A 14,114-nucleotide genomic window follows, 5' to 3' on the forward strand; every position below is an offset into this window, starting at 1 on the left:
TGATCAAGGTACTTACTTCTCTCTCCTGAAACGGCTCGAGTCCCATGATTTTTTCTTTTCCCCTGCCTGCATGTTCCTGATATAACCGCGGCCAGCTCACCACCACTCACACACACACAAAGATGGGTTGTGTTACTTTGTTGCTTAGCAACATGTTTGGCAACAGTACCCCCGCTGTGCTAAACTGGAGCAGGTTATAATTCCAGATTTTGACATGTGACTTGGACTGGACATCCTCGTGTGAGTCTGTGAGTTTATACAGTCAGGTTAAACAAGTGTCAGTTGTGTGAAGTTATTCAGCTCTTACCAGACTTGATATATTGCAGGTGAAACCTTTTTCCACCACTGACATAATTAAGAATAATGACATTTCATTAAAGGAACACTTAACCTCAAAATAAGAAATACCTAATTTCCCTCTTGTCTGTAGTGCTATTTATCAGTCTGAATTGTTTTGGTGTGAGTTGCCAAGTGTTGGAAATAGTGGCTGTAGAGATGTCTGCCTTCTCTCGAATATAATGGAACTAGATGGCACTCGGCCTGTGGTGCTCAAAGTGCAAAAAACAAATAAATACATACATAAAAATAAAAATAAATAAATTAAAAACATCTGATAAACTCAACAACATCTCTTTCCAGAAATCATGACCCGATTACTCAAGATAATCCACAGACCTTGTTGTGAGCAGTTTCATGTCGAACTATTTCCTTTATCGAACTACCCCGTCAACTGAATCACCACGCAGAAGGAAGCGTGCATCTACTGCCAGCTCACCTAGCACCACTGAGCTAGCTAACGTCACAGCTCAGCCAAGGAGGAAGCCATTGTTTATATCTTGGGCTTTCACGAGTCTCTCATCCATCACTTCCTTCTGTGTGGTGATACAGTTGGTGGATGCAGTTCCATAGAAAGAAAAGTTCCTACATGAAACTGCTCACAACAAGGTCTGTGGATTATCTTGTGTGACTGGGTCATGATTTCTGGAAAGAGACATCGTTGTTGAGTTTTTCAAATGTATTTTTTGGCGCTTTGAGCACCACAAGCTGAGTGCCATCTAGTTCCATTATATTGGAGAGAAGGCAGACATCTCTACAGCTGATATCTCCAACACTCTGCAGCTCACACCAAAACAATCTAGACTGATAAACAGCACTACAGGTAAGAGGAAAAATATGTATTTTTGATTCTGGAGTGAACTGTTCCTTTAAAATCAGTTTATGCTTGACAGCACTGAATATTCCTACATCATAAATCAGCAGTCCCATTCATTAAATACACTTGTAAACTGTACAATTGTAATTAATAGTGTCTTGTATGTTGTCAAAAAGACACTATTGGATATGTACTTTGTATTCAACACGCAAAATAAGTGGTTTTGTAATTTCGTCAGACTTGCAAAATAAACAGCAGCAAATTTTTACAGCTTTTCAATATTCACCCCTGTATGCTCTGAATAATGAGTTCTCAATTTATGATTTCTGTATTTGTGACCTCGTGTTATAGATTAATAGTTCATAATCAATCGCTGAGGAATTAACTGAAATAGTAACTTTCAGTGAGTACGAAATATATATTTTATTTATGTATCACACAAATAAACAATGACAGTTGATACAGTAGCGATGTATGAATTCAAAACATAATGACAGAATTACAAAGTAGGCAAAACAAAAGTATTAACTCTTCAGTCACAGTGTTTCACAGCCTGGTCTTAAACAATGTTAAGACAATGTTAATCATTTTGTTTTCTCTGTAAGAGATCAGCTGCAAGACATTTTAGAAGAGACTCTGCCCATTTATTTACCAGAATAGGCCAACTTGGAAAATATACCCATAATCACTCTGTCTTTGTCCAGATTTGAAGTTTGAAAGCAAAAGCTTTATGATGATTGCTGAACACTTCAGTCTTGGTTCAATCTCAGAACAATCGGCTGTTATCTCAGGATGGCGAAGGCGTTACCCGCCCCTCTTACTCTGCCTCTGACTGGCTTATCCTGATAATCTTACCCTCACCCAAACCAATGTCACCCCTCATGTTTAAACCTAACCAACAAAAGCAATAAGTACTAGCCAGAGGAAGACTAAGTCAGGTCATGACTTTGCCTTCCTTGGAGAAAAAAATTGACCAATGGAGCAAGAGCCAATATTTTGGGGATCCCAGTGTAGTCAGTAGATATCCAGGCTAAGACTTCCTCTGCTGTGCGCTGGTCAGCACATGGAGGCAGTCTGCCTAAAGTTTCTGGCAGCAATCTATTAATTTAACCCCAACCATGATTTTTCTCCAAACATTACACAAGAAATCCCCTTCTGACAGAAAGCCCCTGAGGAAATCTCCCAACAGCATCTGATCATTGTTTATAGTTGGGTTAGGAACTTTAGACAGGTCCAGACAACATTTCGGCTAATGTCTATATAAACAGACATTTGCATGTGATCACGATCATCATCAGACGATTGTCGATGGATTCCAAAATTGCAGCCAATGTGTTCTGCCTCTTTTGTTCTCCACACAAACAGTTAACCTGCATGCAACCAAAGCTGCTCAAATGTGATTGGTCAATACTACCTGCACTACAAACAGAAACCACAACGCTTCTGACACCAAGATCTTGTCCTACTGCCTACAACTCTGCACACATATGCAGATATCTGTTTATGAAGATTAGTCTTGGTTAAACTGTTGAGTTTAACAGATAGTATAACAGAGATGTGCAGTAAACTGGATAGTTAAGATCGCCTTACCTCAGGAACTCCCGATAACAATATTAACAACGTATACAGTGTCTCTCTTTCTTTCTAATGTAACTATACACATTTTATTTAGTGTCCTTTATAAATTGTGAAATTTAGGACATAAGATCAGCTTTAATACCGTATGCTTGACAAAACATTCTTAAACTGTAAATTCTGTCTTGAAAAAATAATCAAAGTGTGCTTTTTTATGACAGAACTTGGTTATATGGCAAAATAAAGCATAAAGTAGCAGAATCAGATAGACATCACAGGCTAAAATGTCCCCATTTCTCTAGTGGCCTTTTAGGATTAAATATTAAAATCTTTAAATACCATTTTAGAGGACAAACAATGCTATTTGAATGAAGATGCTGCCACCACATATTTTTCTGCTGAGGAAGACCTTTGCCAAAGCCAGACAGTGAATATAAAGGCAGAAGATCAAACTCTTCTGCAGCAAAGTCTTTACAACAGCTGTTGATTCATCACAGAAGTGACTCCAATGTTTTATCTCATATTGCATGAATTCTGGCTTCTTTGCTTTCTAATAGTGTGCAATACCATATTGCCGCCCATACGCGACCATTGTCCATCCAGTTACGCGCCTCATTCCTCCTGGCTTTGGATCCTCTCAAGCAGATGCTGCTCCACTCGCTGGTTCATGCGTCGGAGATCTTTCGCTACACTGGGCTGATCTTCCAGTTCCTCGTGGAGACACCATGCTATTTCCAGTCTCCTGTAGTCTTCTGCTCGAACCAGACGCCGAATCACTTGGAGAGCGCGATCCTTGAGGCTGTAAACTGTAAACCAAACGAGTGTTTTCACGTGGAGAAACTGTTGAGAAGAGACAGTCTTTCTCAAATTACAACAACAAATTGATGCCTGTGTAAATATAGATCTGTCTTACTGCTGCATTTACAAATATTTCTGATGTTAAAAAAATATTCAATTGAATATAAAATTATTAATAATGTAGTCCCTGAATTAAAACACCAGTCAATCAATGTTTTTTGGCATTAAAAGCTTTATTAAACTAGAAAATCACTGCACGGGGACTCTCAGTGAAAACCTCTCGCAGCAAGATCTGTAGATTATCGCTGTAATCGCTGCATGTCTCTGAAAATGACTTCTGAAGGATTTTTTGGTTTGATTTTCAAATGTAACTTTGCAAAGCTTTGAGCACCACAAGCCAAATGTCATTCACCCACACTTTTTCTGCAGTGTGGTAGAAGCATGCGTAAAAGAGACCTATAAACCCTGCTTTATTGACTTTTTACCAACTAGAATTTACTGTCAGGCTAAGCGTGCTCAGAACACAGTCAACAGTGAAATGGGCTTCTTACACGGTGCATAATGAATGAACTCTTGATTGTATGTCTGTGAGTAATAATGAATTAAATATGATGATAATGGCTAATATTTTAAGTCGTAGATAATCTCACCTGGTAGAGTGATATCAGCAAATGTGGCATTTCCACCCTCTACTGGTTTAGGAACAAACAGTTCTTTGCTGTTCACCTTCAGAGGCTCATCAGTCTCTGCATCTCTGAACATCCATGGGTGACCTGGGAACACCACAAATCAAAAACATTATCTAAAATAAAGTGATACCATTGTTGCACAGGCAACTAAACTGCAAATCACAGCAAGCCTTGAACTAAATGTCATCACTTCCTGTTGGTTGGTCCACTGACTCTAAATGGTGACCAACTTTGTGGTTCATAATGCTTTTATTGGAGATGCACCATTCCACAATCAGAAGATGTCCCTATGTCTCAGTGAAATCACAGTGGCTGCCGTCACAGCATCCTGGATGGAAGTCTGAGTAGCTGCTCCTCTGCTGTCTCTGTTGTTCATCTTAGCAAGAAACTTTTTCATATCTGCTGCTTTTGCTTTTTAGCCGATACCAACAGCGTGCTGCATCTGGATGTTACTGGATGTCTTCTCCTTATGGGAATTGTGCAACAGAGGAAAGTAACGAAATATATTTACTCAAGAACTGTACTTAAAGGGGAGCTAAAGCCCTGATCACATAGAAAGTGTTTTAGCAGCTGAAGGTGCCTTTTTGTAACTACTTTTAATGAAAATTAAGCTTTTTGTTCCCGGCTTATGCGTTGTGACACGCCTCAAGTTTCCACACTCTAGGCGCCTGGTGTTTTTGCAGCAGCACTCTGAATTCCTTGAATTGAAAAAACTTAGCAGAAAAACGCCTAACGTCAACTCTTTTTTCGTATAATATGGAGCGTGGACTAGTAGCTCCTACTGGGCACTACCAAGGTGCCCTTGAGCAAGGCACCAAACCCCCAACTGCTAGGGGCGCCTGTCCAGGGCAAACTAGTGGTAGCAGTTGCTGGATACCTAGAGCAATACAGCCTGACAATAGACAGCAGGATGTCAAATTGCCCACTAGTCATCCCCAAATATGCCTGGAAATGGCCATCATTAGTAACTAGCTACTAATTACTGTGAAAAAAACAAACAAACAAACAAACAAACAAACAAAAATGGTAGACTGATTACACGGGAAGGTGTAGAGACGTGATGGGATGCTGACCTGGCAACAATATAAACATATTTTTTTACTCGTGACATTCAATTTTCAAAAAAAAAAGGCAGTGCGGTCACGGTGTGACTTGCCTTTTGCAACCTGCAAAAAGTTTTCTGTGTGATCGGGGGCCTAAAGCCATTTCAAAATTCATAAATCTCATTCCTATGGTCTAGGACAGTCCAAAAATATTAGTGAACATGGGCAACTCTTCCAAATGCTAAAACTAGAATGCTTAAACTTTAATTTGTGATATCATAGGGTATAAGGTCTCGAGCTGCTCCGCCAATAATGACTTGGGGAACAAGTTATAGATGACACTGACAGCAGCCAGGGGAATGTTCTGAGTATATGGATACATTTTCTGTGTCACAACTGAGAACACTAGGGTAGAATAAAACTTGTGTCAGAAAGAAAACAGACATTCTGTGGATCCACAAAATCAGTCTCCCATTAATTGTCTATGGAGCAGCTCCAGACCTATACCCCGTGACATCACAAGACTTCCTTCTCTGGCTGCTGGCTTTGAGAGAGAGTAGCTCATGTTAGGTCACTCAAATATGTTATCATACTGGAATTCTTGATTTAGGTGGTGTTCCCATTTAAGTACATTTTTTAGGTACTTTTCCTAAGTTAATGCTACTCAGTTCAGAGAGAACACTTAGTTTTTACTCCACTACATTTATTTGACAACTTTAGTTACTCAGTTTAAGAGTGAAGGAAGTGATCTGAGTACTTCTTCCACCACTGTAAACGTGACACAAAGCAGGTACACTCGCTCAACACATCATGCACGAGCTTCCTGTAACATTGGCAAAGCTGCCTTACCGACGAAAGTGTCGATATGTCGTCCCGTTCCTGGCTGTAAATCCACGTATGCTCGGGGTTCACCACGGTAATCTATCCATAGTGGTCGCACGACACGGGGACTGAGGTTACGAAACACAGCTTGAATGGGTATTCGACTGTTGAGGGAGCGAACCAGAGGAAGAGGCTGCTCTCCTTCCTGAGGCATTGGTGCTGCAAGCTAATTACTGTTAGCGCACTGGGATTAGCCGTTTAGCTAACGCTAGCTAACAGCAAGCTAGCGAGATATTAATGTTAAGTTGCCTGCTGTCGACACGCGGACATCGTAGAATCAATTATCAGTGCTTCACTTAGTCTGTCTAATTATATTATATCGTTATAAAAAGGACTACGAGTAAGTATTAAAGTCAGAGTGCCGCGGGAAGATCATCTGCTGTCACTTCTCAGTCGCAACTACTTTGTTTACATTCTTACTTCCGGTTAAAAGTCCTGGGACGTCAAACTATTCTGCGCTGTGATTGGTCGAGGGGGATGACGACACCTCGGGCCCACAGAGGACGTGTTTCATGTTATCCTGTTTTGACTAACAGACTGAGAAGCAAGAAAAGTAATTACAACGGTTTATTAATATAGATACATTACAAAATAAATATATAATAATATATGAGCTCTTGACAAACAAACAAAGAGCAGGTTTTGCAGCAAGACATTTAATATCACTGGATGACAGCGGTCCTACAATTAATTAGCCTAAGTGTTGTATGATGTAAGGTAGCCGTACTCTATTGGAGTTTTTCCATTTTTTGCTACTTAATACTTTTACTCCACTAGTCCATATTTCAGAAGCATATACTCAGTGGAGGATTGTAACAAAGGAGCCTACTGTAGGTCTACTTAAATACAATTTGGACACACTTTTACTTTATTTAAGTATTTCTATTTTATGCAACTCTGATTCCACTCCACTACATTTGAGAGACAAATTTTGAACTCTTCACTCTTCAACAGTCACCTGACAGCTTTTGGTAGTATTTTTTTTATATATATAAAGTTGTATACTTGTATAGGTATATGAATCTAAAATTGACTCCACATTGACCAACTACAACTGTAGTAAAGATTCCTATTTTCTTTATCTTGACACCTCTTTTCCTCACTTAGCTCACTTCTTTTACATCACTTCCCTTCCATGCCTCTCCTCAGTACCAATTAGTTCCTTTTACTTTTTGTTCACTCATTAACCTCACTGAGTTTATCTTCTCAGTCCTGTTTAAACCTTGAACACCATCTCACTTATTCTTTCTTCACTGTCACATTGGGTAGCAGTGCTGGTAAGCAGTTTATTTATCTTTAGTTTATATGTTACTAGTTTAATTTAGAGCATTATTTATCCTTATTAAGATGGACATTTAATTTGACTGAAGTTTTAATCTTGTATTTGTTTCTTGCAGATACAAACCCATGTGTGTTTGCTCTCCTCTTTGTTTAACTGCAATTTGAGTTTTGGAAAAAAGCCTTTATGTGCAAAGAGTTTCAGTGACTGATACATTGTGACTAACAACATTAAAATACTCTTGTGTTTGTTGGTCATAAAAACAGAATAATATAATTTTCTATCATAATAAAACACTGTGACCCATTCTGCATAATGAGTACTTTTTCTTTTGATGCTTTGAGTATATTTTGATGCTGACACTTTTGTGCTTTTACTTCAGCCACACTTTGAATTCAGGACCTTTACTTGCAATGAAGTATTTTCAGGCTGTATTTACTTCTTAAAGAGTATAAACACTTCTCCCAGTCCTGCATATACTGCATTTTCACTCCTGTAGAAGCGAAAATTGGTGCCTGGAAGTGGGCCAGATGGCTCCCGACCTCGTCTTCTACTTCCCCTTGCAGATCGTTCTCTGAGTTGACTTAGTATCTTAGGTTCAGTTGGCTGACACTTAGAGAAACACTGGAGTCAAATAGAATCTGGTGCAATCGAGTTTAATGTGTTCACAGGCTTCAACACATACAACTCATTGAGTCAGGCTCCGGAGCAAGACTGAAGTTTCACTTTCTGCGCTCTCCCTTTTATGCTGGTGAAGAGTCGAGAGAATCTCCACCCTTTTCCTTTAATCCATCCTACCTGCATTCGAATCTATTGGTGGCAGGTCTTTTTCTTTTTAGCCCTTTTCCATCTGGTCCAAATCTATTGGTGGCAGGCCCCTTGGGCCCTTATCCACACGACCTAATGGTGAAATCCCTGGGCCTGGAAATCCCCAAATTCTCCCACCATTAGATTTGAGCCTGGTTTCACTTTATTTTTTAAAAACATATGAAACCTGGGGATTTTCTCTATACAGTCCTCTGTGCCTTCATGCAATGTGTCTTAGAGTGTGCGTCATGCAATACAAACGTTAAAGTGTGTGTGTGTGTTATTATTAAACAGTACATGGTATATGTGTGCTCTTCAATGTGAACCTTGTGTTATGAATAACAGTGTTTTATCACACATAGATGCATAACAAGCAGTTTTATAGGAACTTATACATAAAACATTGTTATATGAACTTTTACTCTTAATAAACTTATGCAGTATAACACCTTTACCTGATTAAAGATTAAATCTTACACTACACTCCACTACATTTACTTCTCTACAGTCAATGATTGTACATATGATTTGGATTTTTAAATATGAATGAAAATAAGATTAATCTCAACAGTACATAAAGTGTTTAAAATGTCTCCACCTCTTTCAGCTACAACATTAAAATGCTGCTTACACATGTATGCATCCCTAATATTAACCCAATATACTAATACAATGTGTAAGAATAAACCACTGACTCATTGAGTACTTTTACATTTGTATCTTTTGCTGATAACACCTCTGTTCTTTTTATGTTCACCACTGATAGGACAAGTGATTATATTCTTATTGTATTTAACTGTATCAAGCAAACGTGGCTATAAGTAACGGTATATGGAATCACCTCAGCGTCTATCAATTAGCTGTTCCGGAGCTTTCAGTCACCTCTATAAGAACTCTTATGAGCACAAACACAATGAGCACAATTACAGGCTTTAATATCATTATTTTTTCCACCTGTGAAGAATAATAAGACTTATTTGCCTGGTAATCACAGTGCTGTACGAGTCTGAGCTCCACCCAGTTTCATCCTCACATAAAACACAAGGGCACAGCTGTGTACGACCTCCTCCTCCCAGGAGATTATTCCCAACCTGATCTCCACAGCAGCACCAATTCACCTCCGGCAATATTTGAAAAACATCTAAAAAGGTAGGTAGAAATACTTGCTTTTACAAACCTTGCTGGCTACTGTACTAGCAAACTAAACTTTTCTTTAGAATAAAAAGTGTTAAAATTCACAGTTATTATGTGAGAGACACTGCTACATTTTTCAGAATAATTTGTTGTTGGAAAAAAATACGATTCAACTGCACTATCTGTTCTTTTATTCCCCAACAGCCTGTTTCTCGGCCAGTTGACCCAAACACAATGTGTGTTAACGACAGTAACTCATTGGTGGATGCGGAGGATGTGTCGAGGGATGAGAGTCTGGCCAAGCTGGAGATCGCGCTGCTCAGTGCCATCTTCATCAGCGCTGCCATCCTCAACACCTCCCTGCTGCTCGTCCTCTGGAGACAGCGCAAACAGATGTCCAGGATGCGCGTCTTCGTCTTCCACTTGTGCCTGGCGGATCTGGTGGTCGCCTTCTTCCAGGTGTGTCCGCAGCTCATGTGGGACATCACAGACAGATTCGTGGGACCGGACCTGGTGTGCCGCCTGGTGAAGTACCTCCAAGTTCTCGGCATGTTCTCATCCACATACATGATCGTGGTGATGACAGTGGACAGGTACCAAGCTGTCTGCAACCCGATGGTGAAGTTCCAGCGGACGAGCACAAGGCTCAACATCCCCGTGTGCGTGGCGTGGGGGATTTCTCTGTTGGGCAGCTTGCCACAGATTTTTATTTTCTCACAGGTTGAGGTGGCGCCAGGTGTGTTTGACTGCTGGGCCAACTTTATCCAACCGTGGGGGCTGCAGACCTACGTCACCTGGACCACTCTGGTCATTTTTGTTTTACCCGTCATTGTGGTTGCTTTTTGTCAAATGCGCATTTGCCGAGCCATCCAGATCAACCTGTACCAGAAGACCAAACAGCAGAGCAACGCTGGTCTCCCTGTGCCATCCAGAGCCAGCGGTGTGGCCGGGATGTCCAAAGCCAGGGTGAAGACGCTGAAGATGACGGTGGTTATCGTGTTGGCATATATCGTCTGCTGGGCGCCCTTCTTCACTGTCCAGCTTTGGTCCGCCTGGGACACAAACGCGCCAAAAGAAAGTAAGTAGTTCAGTATTTTTGACTGATGCTTATAACTATTTTTATTATTGTGCATCTAATTTGGATTTCCTTTCTAAATACGTGATCAGTAAGTACATAAAGCCCTGAGAAGTGCGCATTTACGCACAAAGCCAGATGATAGTCAGAGGTGGCAAAGGACACTTCTTTGCAAACACAGAAGGGCGTAGGTTTTGTTTTAACATTTTAATATTATTTTTATTGTTTGTTTGCTAAGTTGTTTATTTGTGTTGATTTCTCCTTGTTCTTGTTAGAATAAATTAGTTTTTTACGCACCCACCTGTGCCTTATCTGCATCACTTTATAGTGTAAATGTCTTTATTATTGTCAGAAAAATCACGTTCATGCTTTCATATTCTTATTTGAGGGACACAAATGCACATGTTCCAAATATTGATGGGGATGTGTCCCTGTGCCCCTGCAATCTACACCTATGCAAACACATGACGCTTTGCTCTTCTCCTGTCTTTCCAGCTGCGACCTTCACCATCCTGATGTTGCTGGCCAGTCTGAACAGCTGCGCAAATCCCTGCATCTACCTCCTGTTCAGCGGCCAGTTTCCCAAGAGGCTGGTGACGCTCCTGTGCCGTCGGCTGTCTGACGGGAAGGATTCAATCCACGAAGAGGCAACGCTGGTCAGCACTTTGTACATGAGCTTCAAAAATGTCTCTGAGTCCAAATGAGGGCAACGCCTCACAATGTGGAAACGTGAAAAGGCTGTGGGTGCGCCTGGCGCAGCAGCCTGTGAGCGCTCTGTGCATGTGAACGACTGTTTGTTCTGAACAGGAGACATGGAGATAAGACGTACTGTAACATGTGAAAATATGGTATGCCATGGAAGCGTTAAAAGAAATCCTGACATGGGTGAACATGAGGCAGAGCTGCGCTCCAGATGTTATCAGATGTTGACGGATGACAGACGCAGGTGGTGCTTTGTTGGACTGTAGGGCCAGTGCTTTTTGGGAAAGAGAAGAATCAGTGTATGGACTCTGTACAGAACTGATCATGTTATGACTGTGACAGCTTTGATGATACATAAAAAAAAATATTTCATTTAATGAGCCTAGAAGCTGCTGCCTTCAAGAACACTTTTCAGACAGATTCATGGATTGAAAATCATGCTATTGAGGATGAAGAGGAACATAAGAACCCACAATACAACTGCAGCTGCATAGTAGATTTGAGGTGGGACAAAGGGGACATGTCCCCCTGCAACAGAACCTGTTGATTTGTTGTACTTTTATTTCTAACAAAATTAATTTACACCATGAACTGATGCAGAAAATGAACAAACTGGGGCAGAAAATCACTAGAATGCAACAAATTCAGTGTTTGGTGCTCAAAATTTTCTGATGGACGACCCCAAAACACCCTCTCACAAATGGGTCCTCCAAATGTTGAAATAAAACCTGCCCCCTAGTGCAGTTGTATTGCTATTTTGTGAAGCGGAAAACTGCAAAATTCACAAAAATATTCAACAATATTATACTACAATCCCTTGAGTTGAGCTCAGAGATCTTACATGATGATATATATACTATTTTCCAAAGAGTAAGCTATCACATGGAGCAAAGGCAAGAACAATTGTGTTTTCATGAAGATACAAACACGTTGTTTAAATCATGAAATGCAATTTGTGCCTGCCTCCAAAAATCAAAACAAATCAAAAACTGTTGTAACATAAATGTATAAAAGATTGTGAAACAAATCTGTCACGTCTATAAATGTTCTGTGTGGTGAATAACTGTTGTAAAATCACACACTGACTGTGTTTGTAAAATATTGTTCAGGCTGTAACCAACTACAGACAACTCATGTATAATAAAGTCATATTCTCACAACTGTTTTGACTTTTTGCTTGTGTGCAAGTACACATCATGTACAATATGTATTTTAAAATCCACTTTAAACAAAATCAGAGCATTATTACAATCAAAAGAGAACATTAAATTAAAAGGGAGTTTGCAGGGAGCCACTTGAGATTAACTTGACCCATTTAGATGAATCCTCACTTACACAAGTGTCACAATATCTTTTTTTGCAAAAATACTCTGTTACAAATGTATGCATCCATACACTGAAAATGATACTAAAGTAAAAGTATATCAGAATAATCAGGAAAGAAAGGTACCTTAGTAATAAAAATGCTCAGTAGAGAAAAATTTGATTAAATAAATAAAATTATCTATCTATCTATCTATCTATCTATCTATCTATCTATCTATCTATCTATCTATAACTGCAGTGGAGTAAAAAGCAGTGACGTACACATACCTCACATTTGTACTCACACAATAAGCCATTATTTCCTTTCACCAATAGAAACCAACTGCCCCATCATTAGATCAGACTGACTGCAGGTCATTAGTGTCCATTGCCTGAGAGCTATTATTTGTGTGGCAGTGCAATCTGTTAAAAGGTTTTTGTCACTGTCTCTGTAGCATTCTTACTGTCATGTGTCACCGGACTTGTTTTCTGAAAGGATTCTGCAGCATCTTTATGATTATCAGTGACAACATGGAACTGAGTTGCTTGAGGACACGTCAGGGACGAGGTTTGCCAATGAGAGGGCTTTAATCAATATTCTCCTGTTAAAGAGAAAACTACATTACCCATCATTTGGTCTCACTGCCAACATCATGGTGAATGGACTTGCATTTGTATAGTCCCTTTCTAGCCCTCCATTCACTCAGTGAGCTTTCACACTACATCTCACATTCACCCTTCACACGCACATTCATATACCGGTGGCCAAGGCCACCATACAAGGTGCCATCTGCTACTCAATCAAACATTCCCAGTGTTGTATTGACACAATACAATTTGAATTATGCTGTCATCACAAGCAAGGATACCTCTACATGCAGACTGGAGCCGCCATGAATAAAACTCCTGATATTTAATAAATAATGTGCTCTCCTGAGCCAGAGCTGTCCAACTCACTGCCATCATGTGCCTCCTGTTGCAGTATCACTGAAGTGCTGTACTCTTATAATAAAATGAAGTCATGCTCTAGCAAAGACACTTCTTACAGTAAGTGTAAGGAAATACAGTATGAGAACTTTATAACCATTGAGAGCTACTCCATGTCTGATGATCTGAGTGGTTTAACATGGCTGTGGTAAAAATGTCGGATAAGAACCATACAGGTGGAATGCATGTTGTTTTGACAATATATCAATTATATGTTTATAATTAGGACCATAGTTAAAGGTCCTCATTATAACATAGCATAACAAAAGAAGACTTTATGGCAGAGCAGATGGGTTGCATTAGACTGCAAAGTAGATGGAGTTATATTAAAGGTATGCGCTACAAGTCACTCCACTTATCAAACAGAAATCACTGGATGCAGCTTGCGACGTGAACATTGCGACGTGCTGCTTTTCTGTGATTTCTAGTGACAACACAAGAAAAGCACTTTGAGGCGCTCACCTTGGGCTCTGGGAAATTGTATTGAGCATCATTTTCCTGACAGAATGCATCAAAAACACATTACAGAAACAGCTCCTTCCTAAAGCAAGGAAGTTTCCTAAAGAGAAGCAGGGAGACAGAACAACTGCTAAAGCCACAAAATAAGTCAGGAGTATTTTAGGGATGAGGCTGAAGTGGTGGTGAGGTACGAGGAGTCACATGTTGCATGTCCTAATGGTGCCCA

At 40.0% G+C, this 14,114-nt stretch overlaps 2 protein-coding genes across 3 annotated transcripts; one reads left to right on the forward strand and one right to left on the reverse strand.

The window, feature by feature from the left end:
- Positions 1–1,551: 1,551 nt before the first annotated feature.
- Positions 1,552–6,567, reverse strand: vhl (von Hippel-Lindau tumor suppressor). Of its 2 annotated transcripts, none has more exons than XM_049584392.1 (3): positions 6,108–6,567; positions 4,177–4,299; positions 1,552–3,534 (listed from the first exon to the last, which is right to left on the reverse strand). In XM_049584392.1, the coding sequence occupies exons 1-3, from the start codon at positions 6,292–6,294 to the stop codon at positions 3,341–3,343; spliced, it is 504 nt and encodes a 167-aa protein (XP_049440349.1). In that variant the 5' UTR covers positions 6,295–6,567; the 3' UTR covers positions 1,552–3,340. The 2 variants fall into 2 exon arrangements, with proteins under 2 accessions (XP_049440349.1, XP_049440340.1); XM_049584383.1 differs by having other exon boundaries at positions 1,552–3,568.
- A 2,734-nt stretch (positions 6,568–9,301) lies between these two features.
- On the forward strand, positions 9,302–12,333 carry LOC125889563 (vasopressin V2 receptor-like). The gene is made up of 3 exons (XM_049577658.1): positions 9,302–9,375; positions 9,565–10,438; positions 10,931–12,333. The coding sequence occupies exons 2-3, from the start codon at positions 9,595–9,597 to the stop codon at positions 11,137–11,139; spliced, it is 1,053 nt and encodes a 350-aa protein (XP_049433615.1). The 5' UTR covers positions 9,302–9,375; positions 9,565–9,594; the 3' UTR covers positions 11,140–12,333.
- The last annotated feature ends 1,781 nt before the right edge of the window (positions 12,334–14,114 follow it).

This window comes from Epinephelus fuscoguttatus, linkage group LG1 (assembly GCF_011397635.1).
Source record: "Epinephelus fuscoguttatus linkage group LG1, E.fuscoguttatus.final_Chr_v1".
Lineage (NCBI taxonomy): Eukaryota > Metazoa > Chordata > Actinopteri > Perciformes > Serranidae > Epinephelus > Epinephelus fuscoguttatus.

Coding starts and splice junctions, on each gene's coding strand:
- vhl (XM_049584383.1), bottom strand. CDS start 6,294: ATGCCTCAGGAAGGAGAGCAGCCTCTTCCTCTGGTTCGCTCCCTCAAC. Junction 4,300..6,107: donor ACATATCGACACTTTCGTCG/GTAAGGCAGCTT, acceptor TGGTGTTCCCAG/GTCACCCATGGATGTTCAGA. Junction 3,569..4,176: donor TGCTGATATCACTCTACCAG/GTGAGATTATCT, acceptor TCTTCTCAACAG/TTTCTCCACGTGAAAACACT.
- LOC125889563 (XM_049577658.1), top strand. CDS start 9,595: ATGTGTGTTAACGACAGTAACTCATTGGTGGATGCGGAGGATGTGTCG. Junction 10,439..10,930: donor CACAAACGCGCCAAAAGAAA/GTAAGTAGTTCA, acceptor CTGTCTTTCCAG/CTGCGACCTTCACCATCCTG.